The 24,474-nt window shown below is 42.0% G+C and overlaps 1 protein-coding gene across 4 annotated transcripts in view; it reads right to left on the bottom strand.

The window, feature by feature from the left end:
• fhod1 (formin homology 2 domain containing 1) overlaps positions 1–24,474 on the bottom strand; it is a 305,371-nt gene that overhangs the window by 155,984 nt on the left and 124,913 nt on the right. For all 4 annotated transcript variants that reach the window (XM_073069862.1, XM_073069863.1, XM_073069864.1 and 1 more), the window contains exon 4: positions 12,741–12,808. In XM_073069862.1, coding sequence (XP_072925963.1) covers positions 12,741–12,808 — 68 coding nt within the window. The remainder of the gene's footprint in view (positions 1–12,740; positions 12,809–24,474) is intronic.

Genomic DNA, 24,474 nt, shown 5'->3' with positions numbered 1-24,474 from the left:
CAGTGTTGATTGTCAACGAAGTGGAGATGTTATTTCCAATCTGCACAGATTGTGGTCTACTTGTTAGGAAGTCAAGGATCCACTGCCTTAATTTACAACTTTATCTTGAGTGCCAAGTGACTGAACCTTCTTGCCCAAGCTCCCATGTGGGGTCCTTGTCAAAGGCTTTCCTCAAGTCCATGTAGTGAACACTGACTGCCTTGCCTTTATCAACTTTCCTGGCAACTTTCTTAAAAAAACTCTGCAAGATGGTTCAACATGACCTCCCATGTACAAAGCCATGTTGATTATCTCTAATCAGTCACTGTCTATCCAAATACTTACATATATGTTCCCTTAGAAAAACTTCCAATAACTTGCCCACTACTGATGTCAGACTCACCGCCCTATAATTTCCTGGTTTACACTTAGAACCTTTCTTTAACAATGAACAACAAAGGCTATCCTCCAATCCTCTGGCACATCACCCATGGCTAATGATGTTTTAAATACCTCTGCTAGGGCCCCTGCAGTTTCTGTGCTAGCCTCCCACAGGGTCCAGGGGAACACCTTGTCGGGCCCTGGGGATTTATCCGCCCTATTTTCCTCAATAGAGCAAATACCTTCTCCTCTGTAATCTGTATTCAGTCCATGACCTCACTGCTGTTTTGCCTCACTTCTAAAGACTCTGTACCCATATCCCAAGTAAATACAAATCCAAAAAAATCAATTTACCTCTTCCATCTCTTTGACAGTGCATAGATGACCACTCTGGTCATCCAGAGGACCAATGCTTTCCCTTGCTATTCTTTTGCTCTTAATAGGTATAAGACCTTGGGATTCCCTTTCATCTTGTCTGCTAGAGCAACATTGTGCCTTCCTTTAGCCTCCTGATTTCCTTCTTGTGTGTTCTCTTGCATTTCTTATATTACTCTAGTACCTCATTTTCTCCTGCCTGCCTGTACCTGCTGTGTACCTCCTACTCTTTCTTAACCAGGGGCTCAATACCTCTTGAAGACAAAGGTTCACTAAACCCAAAATCCTTGCCTTTTATTCTGACAGGAACATATAAACTCTGTTCTCTCAAAATCGCACTTCTGAAGGCCTCCCACATATCAAGTACACAGAACACAACTTGTCCCAATCCACACTTGCCAGATCCTTTCTGATATCATCAAAATTGATCTTTCTCCAACTGGCAATCTCAACCCAAGGATCTCACATATGCTTCTCTATAATTATCATGAAACGAATGGCATTATGTTTGCTGGACGCAAAGTGTTCCCATATATAAACTTCTGCCACCTGGCCTGTCTCATTCCCTAAAAGAGATCTCATATTGCACTTTGTTTAGTTGGGACCTCTTTGTACTTATTAAGGAAACTTTCCTGAACACATTTGACAAACTCTATCCTATCCAGTCCTTTTACTGTTTGGAAGTCCCGGTCAATATGTGGGAAGTTAAAATCACCTCCTATCACAACCTTATGTTTCTTGCACCAGTCTGGGAACTCTCTAAAATTTGGTCCTCTAAATCCTGCAGACTGTCCAATGGTCTATAATGTAATACCATGAATACGGCCATCCCTTTCTTATTCCTCAGTTCTACCCATACAGCATCAGTAGACAGGCTCTCCAGTCTGTCCTGGCTGAGTACTGCAGTGATAATTTCCCTGACTAGTGAGGCCACCCCTCCCCCTTTAATCCTTCCCACTCTAAAATGTCCAAAACACTGGAACCGTGCAACTTTGAGCTACCATTACTGACCCTCCTTAAGCCAAGTCTCACTAAAGGCTCTAATGTCATCATTCCACGTGCTGATCCATCCTCTAAGCCCATCTGCCTTACCTACAATAACCCCTGGATTGAAATGTACACCACTCAGAACACTGGTCCTACCATACTCAACCATTACATTCCTGATTTTGTACATAGGCAGGCTTAACAATATCTTTTCCCACAACCACTCCACAATCAGCTCTGGCACTTTGGTTTCTATCCCTCTGCAACTCTATTATAGTTACAGCAGCACAAGCAAATGTCCCACAAGGATATTAGTCCCCCTTCAGTTTAGGTACAAACTGTCCCTTCTGTACAGGTCCCACCTTCCCTGGAAGAGAGCCCAATGATTCAAAAACCTGAAGTCCTTCCTCCTGCCATCCTATTCCTAAATGGACATTGAAGCTTTGGACACTACCTCACTTTTTTAATATACAGTATTTCTATTTTTTGCATATTTAAAAAAATTATTTAATATATGTAATTGATTTACTTGTTTATTTATTATTATGTTTTATTTCATTTATTTTTTTTCTCTTTCTGCTTGATCATGTATTGCATTGAACTGCTGCTAAGTTAACAAATTTCAGGTCACATGCCGGTGATAATAAACCTGATTCTGATTCTGCACCATCTCCTTAGCCATGTGTATGATCTGTATGATCTTCCTATTTCTGGCCTCACTAGCACGTGGGAACAGGTAGCAATCCTGAGATCACAACCCTGTTCTTAACTCCCTGAACGCACTTTGCAGAATCTCGTCACCCTTCCTACCCATGTCGTTGGTATCAGTGTGGGCCACGACTTCTGGCTACTCACCCTCCCACTCAAGAGCAGCAGTGAGAGGGAGACTAGTCAAACACAAGCAGGTGGCACTGAACACCCATTCGTTTTCAGCTCTCGTCCTCATCGATTCTAATCTTGCTTGATGCTTCAATCAATGCAGAGTCATGGAGCTGACCACGAGATCATGTTCCGCCATTAGGAATCAACGCAGCCACCTCCAGGTACAGCCATTGCGGCATTCCAAAGCATCCAAGAGATGGCAGAAGTGCCAGATCATTCAGTCGCCAAAAAATACATTGAATGACTTCAGACCTGTTGCCTTGACGTCGCACGTTATGAAGACCATGGAGCGGCTGATAATACAGAATCTGAGGCCACAAACCAGGCACGCCCAGGATCCTCTTCAGTTTGCGTATAAGGAGAAGGTGGGAGTGGAGGATGCTATCACATATTTGTATTTGCTGCACAAATCACTCTCTCACCTAGAGGGGGTCAGTTGTGCTGTGAGGATTACATTCCTTGACTTCTCTAGTGCCTTTAACACCATCCAGCCCAAGATCTTAAGGCACAAACTAACGGAGATGGGAGTAGACTCTCACATGGTGGATTGGATAGTGGACTACTTGACAGATAGACCTCAGTATGTGCGGTTGGGAGACTGTAGGTCTGACACGGTGGTCAGCAGCACAGGAGCGCCGCAGGGAACCGTACTCTCTCCGGTCCTGTTCACCCTGTACACATCAGACTTCCAATATAACTCGGAGTCCTGCCATGTGCAGAAGTTCGCTGATGACACGGCCATAGTGGGGTGTGTCAGGAATGGGCAGGAGGAGGAGTATAGGAAACTGATACAGGACTTTGTGATATGGTGCAACTCAAACTACCTGCGTCTCAATATCACCAAGACCAAGGAGATGGTGGTGGACTTTAGGAGATCTAGGCCTCATATGGAGCCAGTGATCATTAATGGAGAATGTGTGGAGCAGGTTAAGACCTACAAGTATCTGGGAGTACAGTTAGACGAGAAGCTAGACTGGACTGCCAACACAGATGCCTTGTGCAGGAAGGCACAGAGTCGACTGTACTTCCTAAGAAGGTTGGCGTCATTCAATGTCTGTAGTGAGATGCTGCAGATGTTCTATAGGTCAGTTGTGGAGAGCGCCCTCTTCTTTGTGGTGGCGTGTTGGGGAGGAAGCATTAAGAAGAGGGACGCCTCACGTCTTAATAAGCTGGTAAGGAAGGCGGGCTCTGTCGTGGGCAAAGTACTGGAGAGTTTAACATCGGTAGCTGAGCGAAGGGCGCTGAGTAGGCTACGGTCAATTATGGAAAACTCTGAACATCCTCTACATAGCACCATCCAGAGACAGAGAAGCAGTTTCAGCGACAGGTTACTATCGATGCAATGCTCCTCAGACAGGATGAAGAGGTCAATACTCCCCAATGCCATTAGGCTTTACAATTCTACCGCCAGGACTTAAGAACTTTTTAAAAGCTATTATTAATGCTTTTTGAGATAGTGATTTAGATGCATATCATATTTTTTACTGAGTTAAGTATTGTATGTAATTAGTTTTGCTACAACAAGTGTATGGGACAGTATGGGACATTGGAAAAAAGTTGAATTTCCCCATGGGGATGAATAAAGTATCTATCTATCTATCTATCTATCTATCTTAAAAAGGAAATTGCAGGCTGCAATCGATCACAGTTCAGAATAAGATGAAGTATATCTAGAAGAAGGTGAGTATCCAGTAGTTTTGTGAGTGTCTGCATGATGTCACTGTTGTTCACCAGCGCCATCATGCAGTAAGTACTATACAGAACAAAATGGAAAGCAGGGCTCTGAGGAAGAAGCTGAAATTAAAACTTCGATCTTTGCAGATGCTGACAGGCTTGCTGTGCATTTTCTCTATTTTCCACTTTTGTTTTGTCGGCCTCTGTGTCTTGCCAGAAGTTCACATCTTAAGATTAAGAGATCTACCTGTCTGTTTAGTTAGAAGACTAGCATGGGGGCAGGGATGGCAGGAGTGTTAAGGAAGATCGAATAAAACTGATATATGCACAGTAATAGATTGCTCAAGGACATTTGATACATGATCCTGCATTTACTGAAAGCAACAAGACTTATCATATAATTAGATTAATAAACTCCATATGTTTCAGTCAGAGATTGAAATACACTAGGTCAGAATACTTTACAAAGCTTCCCTAAAACTCAGCAAACAAGATCTGGTACTTGTAGCCCCAAATGAGAACCAGATGATCATAAGAACAAAAGAAATAGAAGCAGGAGTAGGCCTTTTGGCCCAGAGCTGAGCCACCAATCAACAACAGCATGGCTAATCTTCTACCTCAACATGATTACCCTACCTTGTCCCTTCATCCCTGAATTCCTCTAACATCCATAAGCACAGTACCTGCGGCTCTTATAGGACCATATGACCAAATGACATAGGAGAGGAATTAGGCCATTTTACCCATCAAGTCAGCTTAACTAGTGCATCATGGCTGATTTATTATTCCTCTCCTGGCTTCTTCCCATAACCTTGGATGTCCTTAGTAATCAAGAACATATCAATCTCCGCTTCTAATATACTCAATGACTTGGATTCCACAGATTCACCACTATCTGGCTAAAGAATTTCCTCCTCATATCTGTTCTAAAGGGATGTCCTTGTATTCCAAGACTATGCCCTCTGGTTGTAGACTCCCCCCACTACAGGAAACATCCTCTCCACATCCAATCTATCGAGACCTTTCAATATTCAAAAGTTTTCAATGAGATCACGCAACACTCTACTGAAGTCCAGTGAGTACAGGTCCAGAGCCATCAAACATACATTAACCTTTTCATTCCTGGGAACATTTTTGTGAACTTCCTTTGGACATTCTCCAAAGCCCAGAAATCTCTTCGTTATAAATCTCTCTTATAAAATTTCAACATTACAACCTTGCTTTTATATTCCAGTCCTCTCAAAATGAATGCCAACATTACATTTGCCTTCCTTACCATCAACTCAGTTTACAAGTTAACCTTAAGGAAATTCTGCGCAAGGAATTCCAAGTCCCATATCACCTCTGATTTCTGAACTTACTCCCCATTTAGAAAATCATCTATGCCATTATTCCTTCTCCAAAAATGTATGACCATACACTTCCCTCCACTGTATTTCATCTGTCATTTCTTTGTCCATTCTCCTAATCTGCAGACTCCTTGCTTCCTCAACACTACCTCCCCTCCCACCTATCTTTGTATAATCTGTAAACTTGGCCACAAAACCATCAATACCATCATCTAAATCATTGACATTTAACATAAAAAGCAATTTGCTCGCTGCAGAACTCCACTAGTCATTGGCAGACAACCAGCAATAGCCCCATTTATTCCCATTCTCTGCCTCTTGCAAGTCAGCCAATCTTCTACTTCTCCTTGAATACAATGAGCTCTTGTTAAGCAGCCTCACGTGTGGCACCTTGTCAAAGGCCTTCTGAGAATCTAAGTAAACTACGTCCACTGACTATCCAGTTTCTTATTTCCTGAAAGAATTCCAACATATTTGTCAGGCAAGATTTCCCCTTAAGGAAGCCATGCTGACTTTAGTCTATTTTATCATGTGCCTCCAAGTAGCTCAAACCTTTATCCTTATCAGTGGACTCCAAATTCTAACCAGCCACTGAAGTCAGCCTAACTGGCCTATAATTTCCTGTCTTTTGCCTCTTTCCCTTCTTGAACAGTAGAGTAACATTTGAAATTTCCCAGTCCTCCAGAACCATTCCAGAATCTAGTGATTCTTGAAAGATCATTACTGATGACTCCACAATCTCTTCAGCCACCTCTTTCAGAACCCCAGAGTGTAGTCCATCTGGTCCATGTGATTTTCCTGCCTTCAGAACTTTCAACCTTATGGCATGCTCCTGGTGTGTTCCACAGTGAAGACTGGTGCAAAATACTCATTGAGTTCACCCGCTATTTCTTTGTGACTCATTGCTACCACTGTTGTGTCTTTAATATTTTGATATTATTGTAAATATATTATTTGAATGTGTTCTATTTAATTTAAATAATTCATCACTGGTTTATATGTGATTGCATATTTCATCTCACTACCAGTCATACGTTTGCATCTCGCTTGAAGTAAAATCAAAGTACACATTTTATCTCTCAGCTCCTTGTTTTATCTTTTAATTAATTTAATATGTTGGAATTACAAAGCGTAACAGTGGTGACAAGGAAGTTTAAATGAAACCTGAGATGACGACCTGCCTGTTAAAGCACAGCGACACATTCAAGTTTTTTAAAAAGCACAGTGACAAACGGTTGAGCAAAAAAAACTTCTTCAGGAACAACCAGAGACTGCTGAGTTTTTAAAAAAAGACATAAAGTGGAAGAATTCATGTTTTCATAAACATTGAGTATCAGGTGATATTAATTATTAAACGAAAGAGCAGAATTGGCTGCCTACATTGGAAAGATAGATGTGTCTGAATGCTCAACGGATAACTGGTTCACATATACTGACCTAATAGAGAAGTATTTTGAAGGCAATGAAATAGCCAATGAGAAGCAAGTACCAGTTTTGCTGGGTGCATTAGGTTTAAAGGCATACAAGTTCGCCTAGAAATTTGTCTGCTCCCACCAAGCCAGCCAAAATTGGCTTTGTTGACATCGTGAAACTAATGCAGGATCACTTAGAACCAAATGATTGCAGAACACTTGAGGTTTCATGAGCAGAATTAAAAAGATGTGAAATCCACTTCAGTGCGCATGACTGAATTCAAGAGATTGTCTGAGCATTGTCAGTTCAGTGCTGGGCTTAATTTTGTACTGAGATTGTTTAGTTTGTGCAATTTTACAAGAAAGCATTCAAAAATGGCTCCTAACTAAAGCACAACTTACATTTCAAAGAGCAGCTGAAATTGCTGTATCAATCGAAATGGCAGACAGAGATGCAATTGAGTTGCAGTCAGGAATGAAAGTGAGCGTGAAGAAAATTACGAAGTCTAAACAGAAACCAGCCTGGCCAAACAAATTGTGTTACCATTGTGGCAGGGAATCACATACACCAGATCAATGCCAATTTAAAGGCAATACTTGCAGAAATTGCAACAAAGTAGGACACATATAAAGGGCATGCACAGGGAAGAGAAAAGGTTAAAAAGTCAAGCTGCAGTTTCAAAAAAAAAACACTAATCCACATGCTGTTGATAAAAAAATCTGATAATGATAAAAGTGACACAGGACTGAGAGTGTTGAGATTTACCATGTGAAAACTATCAGGAATCAACTAATATGACTCACACCAGAAATGAACGGCAACTTAAGTAAAACGGCTCAGCTCAGTTGTTTCAATCATCTCACAAGAAAGTTTGAATGGAATTTCGAAGATATTGAACTGAAGCCTGCAGATACCCAATTAAGAACTCATACTGGAGAAAAGATAACTCCAGTGGGAATGACATCCATAACCGTGAAATATAACAACCAACAAGCCACATTGAGCTTGTATGTGGTAAAAACAGGTGGGCCAGTATTGTGGGGCCGTGATGGCTGAGACAACTACAACTTGGTTGGAGATCCATCCACAGATTGCATGCCTCATCCCCTGTAATAAAGCTAACTGAAAGCGAATTATGAAGGTACTGGATGATACCACAGCAGTGTTCAAGGACGGCATTAGAAAACTCAAACATATCCAAGGTAAAATAGTGTTAAGTGAAAATATCACACCTGAAAAGCCCATCCAGCTCCTTATACCATCCATGATAAAGTAGCCAGACAGCTAAATTGCATGGAGGCTGAGGGAATTCTTTCCAAGGTTGAGTGGAGCACTTGTGCAATGCCAGTGGTCCCAGTAGCAAAGAATGGGTCTGTCGGGATCTGTAGTGATTTTAAGGTCACCATCAATGCAGTACTGAAAGAAGTTCAATACCCTCTACCCAGGATAGAGGATATTCTTGCAAACCTTTTTGGAATGGACACTTCAGCAAAGTGGATTTAGCTGAGGCCTACCTACAGATGGAGACGGAAGAAGAGTCCTAAGTGTTTCTCACCATGAACACTCACAAAGGGATTTATCACTATAATAGGCTTATTTTTGGAGTAGCATCTGCACCTGCACTCTGACGGGAAGCTATGAACCAGGTTCTGCAAGGCTGCCCAGGCACTCAGTGTTACCTGGGTGACATCACTGTTACTGGTAAGGATCACAAGGTTACATCTCTAAAAATCTCAGGACAGCATTTTAAAAAAAATTAGAAGATTATGAGCTAAAGCACAAGTGTCAATTTTTTCAACCAACCAACTGTGGTCACACTTTTGAATCACAAGGATTACGCAAGTGTGCCGAGAAAATTCAAGCAGTGGTGGATGCCCCAAAGGACGTGTCACAATTGCAGTCACTTTTAGAATTTGTGAATTACTACAAGTTCCTGCCAAACCTGGCTACTGTGCTCTACACTTTAAACTCATTACTACATAGCAGGAAGAAATGGCAATGGACAAAGCAGTCTGAGGTGGCTTTCCAATGGTAAAGGAAATGTGACAGTCTGCTCACACATTATTCTCCGCACCGTACAGTGAAGCTTGCCATGCTTTAGAATGCCAACACGTTCAGAAGAAAAGTATCCAGAGCTCTCAGAATCACTTCCTGGAGTCCCAGAGTCAACTCTAGCTAAATAAATCATTCCTCATCTCTGTTCTAAGTAGACTTCTCTCAGTTCTGAGGCTTTAGTCTGGCCTCTATCCTTTGACCTGTTTGGGGTGCGTGACTCCACCAAGAATCAAATCACAAGGTCCTAACTCCAGCCAACATAGCTCTCCCGGTAATTAAACCATGCAAGCCTCCAAACTCTATGACAAGGTTGTGGTTGTCTTCGAGGTTGCAGTTTAAGGGAAGTAAATGAACCACAAAGGATTTGCATGCAAAATAGCATGCGATTAGGAACGCTGGTGCCCTTTATTGCTTGTTGACTGAAAGAAAAGAAAGGAAAATTTTTAGGGAAAGCTTACAGGCAGCTGGTGACACTGCACCTCAAGTACTGCAGAAAGTTTTGCTCTTGATACTTAGGCAAGGATGTGCTTACAATGAAGGCAGCAGGCGAATGTTCACGCAGTCAATTCCTGAGATGAAAATATTGACATACGAAGACAGGTTGAGCAGACTGACCCTGTAACTCAATGGAGTATCAGCAAATGAAAGGTGATCATACTGAAACATTCTGAGTGGGTATTGATGGGGGGGCATACTGAAAATATGTTCCCAATAGCACAGGGATCTCCAACTAGGAGGCAGTTTCAGAATAACAAGATGCCCACTGTAAATATAAATGAACAGTTAGTTCTTCTCTTTGGAGGTTGAGAGATATGGGGAGAGATTGGGAAAGCTTGTTAGATCTAAACCAAGTCAGACGTGATGTTATGGAATGCCAGACAGATTTAAGGGGCTGATTAGGTACTTCTGCTTTTATCTACCAATGTTCTTGTAATTTAATTTGAAACAAGACTGTAGACAGGTTTGAAGTGTTTCTCAGTATTTAGTTATTGAGGTAGAGCATGGGATAGGCCCTTCAGCCCTTCCAGCCATGCTGCCCAGCAATCCCCGATTTAATATTAACCTAACCACGGGACAATTTACAATGACCAATTAACCTATCCACTGGCATGTCTTTGGACAGTGGGAGGATGCGAAAGCATCCAGAGGAAACCCACGCGGGCATGGGGAGAACGTACAAACTTCTTACAGGCAGCGGCAGGAATTGAACCCAGGTCGCTGGTACTGTAAATCATCGTGCTGACAACTACGCTACTGTGTTGCCCCAGTGAAGCCCTTTCAGCTCAGACTGCAGCTATAGTCACAACCACAGCAGTAGTTCAAAAACTTATGCAGGTACAGACATAGCAAATCATTTGTACCTTTATCACATTGCTTTTTCTTCATAACAAAACATAGACTCTCAGTGATGTTGCTCACAGTGAGCTGGGGTTACGGGAGAGGTTGGAGACAGATTCTGACATATCGCAGATAAATGGTCAGTCATCTGCATTACTTCTTGCATATTTAAGCAAATCAGGAGAGTTTAAGTACAAGTGCTGCTCATTTTACAAAAGGAAATGCATTCCTGGAAAATGTTTCATTAATAAACATTTAATAAATTAAGGCAGATAGATGAAACATAATGTGGCATTTTGCTGCATCCCTCATGGATAAAGCGTAGTACTGTATTACAAAAAAATCTTTAAATCTTTAGTGCCTGAAGAGCCCATAGTTAAAATTAGTAAATTAAACATTTGTAAATCAATGAATACCTTTTTATAAAAAATATGATGCATGTTTATACAAGAATTTTATTATGTTTAGTACTAGGGAAGAGTAAAACAACAAGGCGGGATTAATTCATTGCCCATTAAAGATACAGTTTCTGGATTAAAGAGCAGAATACTCTGATAATCTGGGCTTCATCACTAACAGTGTAGAAAAGTCAAGAGGCAAGGATAAGCCAAAAAAAAGCTTCACTTGCTGCAAAAAAAACACACCTTGTTTTTACAGAGCGTAATGATGTAAAGTTACTAGGATGCAATCTGTTATGTGACTTACACAAATTACAGTATACTTTCTTAGTACCTTACAAATTAGAAAAGTTTGTGATAAATATATTTAATGATTTGCAATGATAGATAGATAGATAGATAGATAGATAGATAGATAGATAGATACTTTATTCATCCCCATGGGGAAATTCAACTTTTTTTCCAATGTCCCATACACTTGTTGTAGCAAAACTAATTACATACAATACTTAACTCAGTAAAAAAAAATATGATATGCATCTAAATCACTATCTCAAAAAGCATTAATAATAGCTTTTAAAAAGTTCTTAAGTCCTGGCGATAGAATTGTAAAGCCTAATGGCATTGGGGAGTATTGACCTCTTCATCCTGTCTGAGGAGCATTGCATCGATAGTAACCTGTCGCTGAAACTGCTTCTCTGTCTCTGGATGGTGCTGTTGGGAGTAAGTGACCAAACACACCTTTTCCAGCATGAAAAGAGCATGATATGAGGAGGTCGGCATAAGGACAAATGTAAGTGATTCAGGACAGAGGGAGTTAATACAGAGACCGTACTGGCATTGCAAACTTTATTGCATAGACAGATGAAGGAAACAGCGAGAAGAAATATGGATTTCATGTAGTCTATACATAACAACAGTATTCTTGCAGACAAGGACTATCTCAGGCAGAGTACTGATGAATTTAGTCAATGGGCACACATTTAAAATGTAGTCTGGGTCTGCATCACAGCTCCAGGCTGTGGTACCTCAGATACCTCAAGTGCTGGTTCCTTGTGTGAATGAAAATAATTAACAAGAGCCCACTGAAAATGGGGCAGGTCAAAGGTGAGTGGATGAGCCCTAGATTAAACAGAATCACAATGTGGATAACAACCACCCTAGCTGACTGCTTTAAATTACCTGCATCATTGTCATGACCTGTGCAAATTTCTTTGTGTAGGGTTCTCAGATTATTAACTGCAATGTTAACTGCTTATATAAAATGGCTTTTCTGTAGAGTTATAATGAAATGGCTTCTTTGTGGGTAACTGATGAGGTAATGCTCTGTTTAGTTGGAATGTCTGGGTTATTATTATTGATAACAGAGGAACTAACCAATGGTAGCGATGTTGTTCTATTTGTATGTGTGGGAACCTGGAGCAAGTGCACGGGATTTTCAGGAGGAGAACCGAAGGGGAAGGATGTGGTGAACACACTCTGGTCGACCACCGAGGTTGGTCCCAGGTGGTGGATCGAGGAGGTCGGAGAAGATCGGATGGTGAACTGATGGCTTCACTGATTGAGCTCCAACAGTTGTGCACAAATTGATTGAACTCTGATAAGTTTTGGTGCCTTTTTTTCTTTTCTTTTTATATTGTATATTGCTATTAACCACCTAGTTCCAGTAAGACTTATAAAGTGTACTCTGTAAAACGTACATGGTGTGCGGTCTGACATTGTGTGCGCGAGTTTGTATCAGTGTGCATTTCACAGCATCCACGCAAACGGGAGACACGGTCTAGCAAGGGACGGATTTTCCTCTAGACAAACACAAGCTGATAGCTCTGGGCATAACATTTGTCAATATTACAACTTTTTGGTATTTGTAAATTACAACATTTCTTTAATTATTGGAGTGATGCAGTACCTGAAATAGCTGTTTCAAGGAGAAAAGTGATCTTCTTAAATCAGGACCGGTTGAGTTGTACAGCTTTTCTGTAAACAAAATTAGCAAAGGTTATTATCATAAACAGTTTAAAGATCACAAACCATAATTAAAATCTTAAAATCAAAACGAATCTTAAAAAATTGGAAAACCCATAAAAAACATTGATGGAAGAATTTTTTTCTTCTCCATGAAACAGCCTCACCATCCATCGGTCCGAGTCTCACAGATAAAAGTCTGTTAGACACAGTGAATGGAAAGCTCCTGATCCCAAAGAGTGGTGGCAATGGATCCACTGAACCAAAGTATTTCGGTTATAAACCACAACGCCAACAATACGCAAGACTGTTCATGCCAGGGACGTACAGTATGTGTTGCAGAGACGGGTGTTAATGTGGTAAGCGACATAATATCATTTCAAACAATAGATGCAGAAATTGGAATATAGTTACTTTAAGAAAAAAATGGAACTGCAGGTTTCTCTGCAGTTTATGAATACCCAACTTTGGGCAGCCCATAGATACAATCAAACTTTTGGTAAATTGATTTATTATTGTCACATGCAGTGAGGTAGAGTGAAAAACTTATCTTGCACACTGTCCCTACAGTTCATTACAGCAGTGCATTGGAGTACTACAAGGTAAATCAATAACAGAGTGCAGAATAAAATGTAACAAGTGCAGTCCAGGTCACAATGAGGTAGATTGTGAAGTCAAGCGTCCAACTTATCATACTTGAACACTATTCAACAGTCTGATAACAGTAGGAGAAGATGTCCTTGAGTCTGGTTGTATGTGTTTTCAGGTTCTTGTATCTTCAGCCTGAGGAGGTGAAAATAAAGAATGCCCAAGGTGGATATATGTCTTTCATTATGCTGGTTTCTTTATCAAAGCAGTGAGAAATGTAGATGGAGTCCATGGAGAGGTGGCTGGTTTCTGGGATGTGCTGAACTGTGCCCACAGCTCCTTGGAGTTTCTCACAGTCATGGGTAGAGCAGTCGCCACACCAAATGTGACGCATCTGGATCGGATGTTTTCTATAGCACATCGATAGTCGAGCAAAGGGGTCATGCCAAACTTCTTTAGCCTCCTGAGGAAGTAGAGGTGCTGGGAAGCTACGTGGCCATGTTGTCAACGTGGTTGGACCAAGACAGGCTACTGGTGGTGTTCAACCTTCTTGATCTTAGCACCACTGACATAGACACGAGTATGTGCACTGACCCCTTCCTGAAATCATTGACCATCCCCTTTGCTTTGGTGACATTGAGGAAATGGTTGTTATCACGACACCATGTCACTAAGTATTCTATCACCTTCCTGAATTGCGACTCGCGGTTATTTGAGGTTCGGACTACTGTGGTGGTCATCTGCAAACTTGTAGATGGAGGTAGAGCAGATACAGATATGGCCATACAGTTATTAGTGTACAGGGTGCAGAGAAGGGGGCTGAGGATGCCAGTGCTGGGAATAAACGTGGTGAAGTTGCTTGTGCTCTGATTGTGATCTGTTGGTTAGGAAGTTAATTTGGGAGACTAACAGGATAGACTTGCCAGCTGCTAAGGGGCTGCAGGCATAGAGTCACCGAACACTACAGCACAGCAAAAGGCCACTCAGCCCATCTAGAATGCCAAGTCATTAATCTGCCTACTCCCATCAACCTGCACCTGGACCACAGCCCTCCATACTTCTCTCATCCAAGTTGCTCTTGATAGTTGAAATTGACCCCCCATTCAGCACTTGCACTGACAGCTCCTTCCACGTTGTCAGCACCCTCTGAGTAAAGAGTTTTCCCCTCATGTTCCCCTTTACATTTCACCCTTAACCCATAGTCTCTAGTTGCAGTCTCATCTAACCAGTGAAAAAGACCGCTTGCATTTACCTTATCTATACATCTTATAATTGTGTACACTCTATCAAATCCCCCCCCCCCCCCCCCGCGTTCCAGGAAATAAACTCCTAACCTATTCATCCTTTCACTATTACTCAGGTCTGCAAGTCCCAGCAACATTCTTGTACATTCTCTCTGCATTCTTTCAATCTTATTGATATCTTTCCTGTAGGTAGGTGACCAAAACTGCACACAGCACACCAATCTAGTCCTCACCAATGCCTTATACAACTTCAACATAACATCCCAATTACAATACTGAATACACTGATTTATGAAGGCCAATATGCCAAAAGCTCTCTTTATGGCCCTATCTATCTGCAATGCCACTTTCAAGGAATTATGGATCTGGATTCCCAAATTGCTTTGTTCGACCACACTCGTTTGTAACAAATGAACTAACCTCATAAAGAAAAAAAATGGATACAAATAAGATCTATCTATCTCTCACTTACCATAAGGTTATATATTTTTTGTGATAGTCATAGTCATAGACTAGTGGAATCTTAAACCTGAGAAACAATTGCTTAAAGATTAGATGGAACAGGACCTAACAGGCAAGTTTTACCACAAAGGATATATGGAATAAGCCGCCAGAGGAAGTTGAAGAGACAGGTACAATCATGTTTAAGACATTTAGACATGTGGATGCATATGGTCCAAATTGCAGGCAAGTAGGCCTGGCTCAGGAAGGTACCTTGGTCAGCATGCATGGATTGATCTGCAGAGCCTGTTTCCACACTGTGTAGCTCTATGACTGCAAGTTTTACTCAATGAACATATGCTAGGAATACATACAAATTTTCATTCTCAGGTACCTGGCAATTCTTTTTGTGTAGCAACTGCTTCAATAGCCATCCTTACACAATTTGTGAATGTCAAGAATTATGCAGTATATTAAGGGATCAATTTATAATTTTTCCTCTTGCTACTCAAGTACTGTGTAAAACAACTGAGAATAATGAGCCTGCTTGTTCACTTTATTTCATTTTCAAAAGTAATTAACATGAACATTGACTTGTGTGTTTAGGTAAGAAAGTTCAGCTGCTGACACAAAACCTGGTTAGATTATTATAAACTCAAACTGAAATCAGGGAAAGATTGGGAGGAGAAAAAAAGAGACTGAGAAGTGCATTTTCCAAACAATGTCTTGATCAGATCTCCTTTTATTCTCCTCATTCCTCTTTTTCTGACACCTAGGCAACAAACACCTTGTGCTTAATCCATCTCCTCAGTAACCAGCAGTGGGCCACATTACAACATGAGGGGATAAACACTCACGCAGTCTCACTGGTCATGCTCAAAACAAAAATCTAAAAATACCACCAGAAAACTGGCAGCAATTTTATCCCGGAGCTTCCTAACATTCCCAAGTGCACACCAGTGTAATTTACAAAAACATTTTTTTTAACCATCTCAGTACTTCGGAAAATTATAATTGGCTCATTTGAGCACAAGTGAATTAAACCTACAAGATAACCTGCGGTGATAGTTGAGGATCTAACCCCAATTACAAAATCGAACAGTAACAACGACCTCATTATTTGCTTACTTCGAGGGACTGTCTTAGCAGATAACAAATCTCCTGAGGCATTATTAATACTAAGTTCTATTGATCTGCAATTTCTAAGAAGTTTGCTATTGTGAATGTTTTTTTTAAATAACAAAGTACTTACGGACAGAGAGAAATTCTTGGGTTCTACGTTTCTTTGCTTATGATATGAAAAACTACTTTGCCCTGGCTGCGATACCAGGACGAGGGCTGAGGCACCTGCTGCAAAAAGTGTGAATTTTTCATGCTGTCTTTAAATATATAGTGCTACATGTCCATAAAAGGCAAATTCACTAAACCATGCAGCATTCGCATGGATCGCACTTCAAAAAGAAAACACATTCCTACACATGCTGCCAGCCATAATCTTTGTATCTAGATAATTTATTGTAGAAAGAGCTTGTTGACTGTAATGTCAGCACCTCACTGGCACAAAAAGGACATTTTGTTTTAACATGGCTCTTTCAATTGAGATCACAACAGTCCTTTTGTCATTTCCTCTCCATGGAAGTCGTACAACATTTCTCTGGAATGCATCATTAATAGCACAGCCCTGTCGGGGAATCAGTGGTAACCCAACTCCACCTCAGCAAAGCTGCTGTTCCCTTGTATTGAATCCTCAGTTCATTGACAATAACATTTACGTAGCACATACAACATGTTTCAAATGCAAAAGCAACCCATCAAACAATGCTGCTAAGCATTTGCATGACCTGGATTCCGGTTGAAGTGGTGAAGAAGCTGAAGACCTCCTACAAACACGACCATTTAATCCCAGCATCTCTTTGAGACTAACTCTGTAAGTTTCTGATGTGTTACAACTCAATCCACCATCTGGCACTCGACTTGGAGCAAAAAATTACCCTTTTACAACCAATATTGTATATACTACCTGTTCGGCACAAAAGCAACAGTTTTCAAAATTTCTATAGAAGCTTTTTTTAAAAAAAAATCACAGGTTCAGCCACACCATGGGTCTCCTCTCTCTTGGCAACGGCGCTGATGTGCCTGGCATCTCTTCACTGACTGGCCTTCCACTTCAGGACTCACTGCACTCTCCCTTGGGCTCTCTGCCACCATGTTGTCAGATCTGTCTGTATGCTCTCCCATGGTACACCTTTGAACAGCTCCTACAGCTCTGCACCCAGGCTGTCATCATGCTTGCATCCTGGGAATCAGGTGCAACATGCAACTTACTTAAACGTTATTTTTATTTCATCATACAGCACAAAGAGGCCATTCAGTCTATCATGTACCTGTTGGCTCTCAGAACATTACTGTTTTCCTCACATTGCCCTGTAACTCCTACTCCCTCATATCCCCAAATCATCCCCTTCCTCCTCCCAATTCTCCTGCCTCCCACCTACACTGGGGCAATTTACGGTGACCAGTTAACTCACCAGCCAGCCGGTCTTTGGGATGCGGTGAGAAATGGGGGCATCCAGAGGCAACGCATGTGGGTTACAGGGAGAGCAGAGAAACTCTGCACAGAGAAACCGGGTGGTCAGGACCCATTCTGAGACAGCAGCACTACCTACTGCACCAGAACTTTCCTCTGAGCTCCGGGCTACACAATATTTCAGCAATCTCAGTGAATGAGATATTGATCGCCCTCCTGTTTAACTATATTATCTATAGACATCCTGACCCCATTTGTATCAGAGGCAGAGTTTTCTTTCAGTCACGAATGGCTTTATTCTGTTTATCAATTTCACCTGCTACCTCAATGATACTGTCAACACAGGAGCATTAGACGGACACAGAACCTGCAGGGATTGGAGGGATGTGGATCATGGCCTTTGTCTAACTTGCCATCATGCTCAGCACGACATCGCAGTGCTTCACTGTTCCACGTTCCATGGAAAATCATCTCCCTTCACTCCAAATACACTCAATGACCACTTGAACAAGCCAAACCTGTCCACAGGAAGATCACAACATGGCCAGGAGATGCCACCTTGGCACTGCAGGACTGTTTCAAAAGCATGGACTGGAGCATTTTCAGGGAGGTGGCTACCTAAGATCATCACGTCAACTGATGAATATGTGGGATGGGTGACTGGCTACATGGGAAAGTGCATCGAGCACGTTACTGTGATTAAACACTACACGGTCAGAGTAAACCTGAGACCCTGGCTGACTGCAGAGGTTCGTGCACTGCTCAGGAACAAGGACGCCGCCTTCCGATCAGGGGGCTGGACGACTCTAAGGTCAGCAAGAGCCACTCTCTCCCGTAGCATCAGGAAAGCCAGTATGAGTATGCACAGAAAATTCAAACACCTTTGTGACACCAGGGACAGTGTACGTGGCAATGTATACAAACCATAACAGATTACAAGCCCTGCATGTCGACGACAGTGGCTGATAGGCTGGCTGCTCTATGCATGATTTGACCAATTGAATGATATGACATCGAGGAAAGTCCCCTCTCTTCCCGGGGAACAGGTTTCATAGGAAGTCACAGCTGAGGTGAGGTGGATCCTAGCCAGGGTAAATCCATGCAGAACTGTAGGGTCGGACAACGTACCTGAAACAGGCCACTGCCCCTGCAGGCTTCCATCATTCCGGTGCTCAAGAGAGCAGCTGTAACTGGCCTAAATGATTACCGTCCAGTGGTACTGACTTCAGTAGTCATGAAGAGCTAGTAACGGACCGTATAAAATCCCACCTTCCAGCTACATCGGACCCTTTCCAGCTCACCTACCACCCAAACCAGCCTACTGATGGTGCCATGGCCTCGGCCCCCCACTCCATCCTGTCCCACCCAGAAATCAATGCCTTGTATGTCAGGATGCTGTTCATCAACTTCAGCTCAGTGTTAAACATTGCTCAGAGGCCAGTGGGTAAACTGTCCTTGTTGGAACTCACCACCCTTCTCTGTAACAGGATCTAGGACTTTTAGACTGAAAGACCCCAGTAAGTTTGAGTTGGCAGTAACATCTCAGGCTTCATCACACTGAGCAATGGTGCCCCTCCAGGGTTCTGTGCTCAGCCTGCTGCTCTTCATACTGCTGACTCAAGACTGTGCTGCCGGATTCAGCTCAAACCGCATCAAAGTGACTGATGACACCACCGTGGCTGGCTTCATTAGCAATAATGATGAGTCAGTATGTAGAGAGGAGGTGCAGAGAGGCTTGTCAACCAGTGTAAGAACAACAAATGACTCTCAACATGTACAAGCTAAAGAGATGACTGTGGACTTCAGGAAGGCACAGGTCGATCACTCTCCATCATACATCAATGGTTCTGCCGTGGAGAGAGTGAAGAGCATGAAGTTCCTTCGTGTGCACATAATGGATGATCTAACCTGGGCGCACAACACCTAATGAATCGTCAAGAAAACACAGCAGTCTACACTTTCTGTGGAGACTGGGGCGTGCAAGGTTCACTGCCCCCATTCGAAAATGTCCTACAGGAGCACCATCAAGAGTGGCCTGCCTGGCCACATCACTGTGTGGTATGGAAGCTGCAAGGCATCAGACTGCGAGACCCCTCAGAGGACAATAAAAACCGCCGAGAGGATTATTGGGATCTCCCTTATTCCTATTCATGACTTTTACCGGAAGCTTTGCAAACAAAGGACCCAAAGCATAGTTAAGGATCCCTACCAAGCATCCAAAAAATTATTAGAGCGACTATCCTCAGGAAAGAGGTACAGAAGCATCAAGACTAGGACTGCCAGACTGGCTAACAGCTTCTTCCCTCAGGTTGTGAGAGCAATGAATACCCTTCTCGCCACTTGTACAGCGAGCTATTTACTGTTTGTCTGTACTGCGTTTACTACATGCATTTGAATTAACCTTTGAAGCATAATATTTTGGGTTTATATGTGTTATATGTTGTGTCACTGTGGTCAGGAGGAATGTTGTTTTGTTTTGTTGTATACATGTATAGTCAGATTACAATAAACCTGAATTCGAGCTTAGTCAAGAGGTTCAGACCAAACATCAGAATGGGGAAGAAACGTGATCCAAGTGTCTTTGACCACGGAGTGAGTGTTGGTGGCAGACGGTGTGATTTGAGTATCTTTGGAACTGCTGTCCTTCTGGGATCTTCATGCACAACATTCCTAGAATTTACAGAGAATGGTGTGAGAAACAAAATAAAACAATCAGTATGCATCAGTTCTGAAGGTGAAAATGCCTTGTTAATAAGAGAGATCAGTGGAAAAAGGCCAGAATGGTTCAAGCTGACAGCAAGGCGACAGTAACTCAATTAACCATATTTTAAAATAACGGTGTGCAGAAGAGCATCTCTGAATGCACAATACATCGAACTGTGAAGTGGACGGGCTACAGTAGCAGAAGTCCATGAACATACACTTAGTGGCTACTTTATTAGGTACCGAAGAGAGTAATTACTTAGTGTTTCTCATATCTTGCCAAAAGTCCCCCACTTCTCAAGCTGTAATTCGTCCACAGAACTGGCATTCGTTGTTGTGAAATTCTTAAACTCACTCTTTCTCATTTCCATTCAAGGGTTCCCAAGCTGGGATCCATAGAGCTCCTGGTTAATGGTATTGGTTCATGGCATAAAGAAAGGTTGGGAACCTCTGTTTCCATTAGACTGAGCCTTAGATATTTGCACTGGTGTGGTATTTGGCTTCTATATTCCAAATGTTGAGAAACAAGCAAGCTCCGAAGCTCCAGCAAATGTGGATTAACTCAGAAAGCTTGCACATACAATGGTGCAGCTCAAAGACCAGTCAACCACCTGTTACGATACATAGAGCTTACCGCCTTACAGCAGTGGCTACCCATTTACAACCATTACTCTTCATACTAAAGGTGCTGCCTGGCAGCTCAAAGGAGCAGCTGGAGGTATAAAAACTGGCAAGCTTAGGGTGAGAATTCCAGCGTTTAATATCTTGGCAGCAGCGGGCACCAGCAATAATGTAAACATATTGTCGTAATTAGTAAAATCCTCCTGCATTTTATACTCCCATGAACTGTCGGCACAATAACATAGTGTAATGCTATTACAACGCCAGCGACACAGGTTCGATTCCCACTGCCGTCTGTACGCTCTCTCCATGAGCACGACGATCTCCTCCCACATTCCAAAGATGCACAGGTCGGTCGGTTAGTTATAAATACAAGAGATTCTGGAGGTGCTGGAAATCCAGAGCAATGCACACAGAATGCTGGAGGAGCTCAGCAGGTCAGGCAGCATCTATGAGGATGAATAAACAGTCGGCGTTTCAGGCCGAGACCCTTCATCTGGACTGGAAAGGAAAGGGGGAGGCGTCAGAATGAAAAGGTGGGGGGGGGGGAGAGGACAAGCTGGAAGGTGATAGGTGAGGCCAGGTGGCTGGGAAAGGCTGGAGACGAAGGAATCCAACTGGATAGGAGAGCAGACCAAGGGAGAAACCAAAGAAGGAGAGGCACCAGGGGAGCTGATAGGCAAGTGAGAAGAGGTAAGAGGCCATGGAGAATAGAAGAGGGAAGTGGGAGGGAAAATGAAGAAAAGACAGAATATTAGTTGTCGCTCCTCCACCCTGAGAGTGGCCTCATCATGGCAGAAGAGGAGACCAAGGACTGACATGTCGTAGCGGAAATGGGGATCGGAATTAAGATGGTTGGCCAGCAGGAAAGTCTGCTTTTGGCAAATGGAACGGAGGCCGTAGACAAAGCAGTCCCCCAGTTTACTTGGGTCTCACCAATGAAGAGGAGGGTGCATTGGGAGCATCAGATGACCCCAACAGGTTCACAGGTGAAGTGTTGCCTCACCTGGAAGGACTGTTCAGAGCCCTGAGTGGAGGTGAGTGGGTAGGTGTAGTGTTTCTCTCACTTGCTGGAATATGCGCCAGGAGGGAGATGCATGTAATTGGGTTGCGCAGGCTCATTGTGCCAGAAGGGCATGTTACCATGCTGTATCTCTAAATAAAAACAAGTAATACCCAACGCAATATCTTAGTATTATGTTGGAAATCAGAACAGAATATAATTGTTAAATAATTTCCTCAAAACCCAGTATTTCCAAGTGAAGGCAGCAAGAATTAATTTCTGAATTGATCTGACTAGATTAGAAAATTAGCAGAGAATATATAATTGTTTGTTAAAAGCTAACTGTATTAGAAGTCCAATCCTCTAAAAGTTATAAACTGTCCTTACAAAAAGTCTCCCACAGGAAAAGTTGTGACTTTGGCTTATATACCAGTTTCCACTCAATGCCATACCTTCAGACGTTGGAACAAGCCAAACAAAATAGTGTTCCCGTTTGTTTACATGGCCTTTATAATGAAACAATTCCACCAGCAGTCTAGCACTCTCTTCTGTTCGTAAAAAGTACTTCTCTTGTTGTACCCACAACGAACCAATTTTGACAGTAAATTGCTCTGAATTAAGAAAAGGGATGATCCCCAAATAAACAAATCTTCTGCCATCTAATCTGATCTTTGCTTTAAACTGTTAACTGTACAAACCCCAAATAAATCTATAGGAGATTCTTCCCAGAAAGGTCAACGCTTCCAAAGCTCTGACATTTCTAATTACCAACGATCCCAGATAACAAGCAGCTCCTGTTTTTACGGATGCCATAAGTCAATTATGACCACAAGTTGCAAAATACACAAATATCACTACATATGGTAACTGTACCTCCAGAGTATTGTAATAAATGAGATTACACATGCATAAGACTAACAAGAACAATGTCTAAAGGTGGAGAGCGAAGAAAACTAGTTTTGTCACCCATAGGAACAAACACAGGTACATACATCAGGCTTCTGTTATTAATAATTTACGAGGTGCTTGTTTGTATGTACAGGTGCCCGTAACTCAAGGGTTTGCAAACTGCTAATGGCCTGCACATGCATTCACTTTTTAACTGTGAAGCAAGCATTGTTAGATAATAAAATTCAAATTTTTAAAAAGCCACTAAATCACATGACAACAGGACCAAAAACTGAGACAATTTACTGGCGAAAGGAAGTGAATGAACATATTTTAACACTATTTGCTTGGCTGCAAAAGTATTGTCACATTGTAACTAAGTCCAATAGAGCTGCTGAATCCACAAAGCAAGTAATATAAAGAAGGTATACATTAAAATTAGCATATATTAGCGAGCAATAAGGCGTTGAATTAAATGGATCGGGCAGAGGTTGCTGCAGTTTTGGGAGGCTGAGGATGAATGCTGGGCCACCCAAAGAATTTTGGGATCTGGAGGAAATGAAGGGGCAATACTATCCCCATCTCTCCCCATCAAAATCATTATGAGTCTCAAGGATGTATGCTTGTACACAGGATGCATGTGTATTTAACACATAATTCCAGATTTAAATCCCTGCACTCGCTTTTCATTTAAGATCAAAGTTCAGTTAACCATGTTTCATGGATCAAATGACCTTCACTCATTCCAATTTTTCCTTGCGTTTCTAATGTGAGACCCATCTCTAGCAATAAATCTGTCCTCACCATTCCAATACGATCAACTGGCAAATATTATGACACCATGTTATTTTATGTCTTGCCTCCTAACATCAATCTCATGGTCATCAAGTTTAAAACAGGCCTTGGAACATCAAGTCAATAATTTTCCAGTAAATCACCCTAGGTTGAGGACCAACCCCGCATAGAATAATTAACTTGGGTCAGTTTCAAAGTTGACTCACTGAAATTAAATCTCCATTTATTTTGGAGACCAAAAACAAAATTGGCAGCACATCATCATTCCAGATAGGAAACTAAAGCGTGCAGCACATGGCAGTTCCCAGTGGGATACTATTTGGAGGCAGTGCAGTATAGGAAACAGATTCTCATCAAGGAAAATACAGACTCTCATAGAAGACATAAATAAACATAAGCATTAAAAATATTTACACAGAGTTTAGCTTTAGAACTTGATTCCCACAACTCCAGGGACATTGATGCCAGAGTGTTTTAAGCTTCTTATGGCAAGAGGGGAAACAAGCAATCACACATGGACACAATATATTGGGCTGTTGAAACAATTGGCCTGCTCAGTACTGTCCTTTAAGGAAGGAAATCTGTCATTTTTAAAGAAAAACAGAAATTGTTAGAAATATTCTGCAGGTCAGGTAGTATTTGTGGAAAGAGAACCAAGTGTTAATGTTCCAAATCAAAGACACCATTGAAACACTAAACACAAAGTACACTGCAGATGCTGTGGTCAAATCAAGACGTACAAAAAAGCTGGATGAACTCTACAGGTCGGGCAGCATCCGTTGAAAGGAGCAGTCAACATTTCGCGTCGAGACCCTTCGTCAGGACTCAGTCAACGTTTCGGGTCGAGACCCTTCATCAGGGCTCAGTC

Source organism: Hemitrygon akajei, chromosome 17, assembly GCF_048418815.1.
Source record: "Hemitrygon akajei chromosome 17, sHemAka1.3, whole genome shotgun sequence".
Taxonomy (NCBI): domain Eukaryota; kingdom Metazoa; phylum Chordata; class Chondrichthyes; order Myliobatiformes; family Dasyatidae; genus Hemitrygon; species Hemitrygon akajei.
Note: the sequence above shows the minus strand (reverse complement) of the source record. Positions and strands in the feature narration are given on the sequence as shown.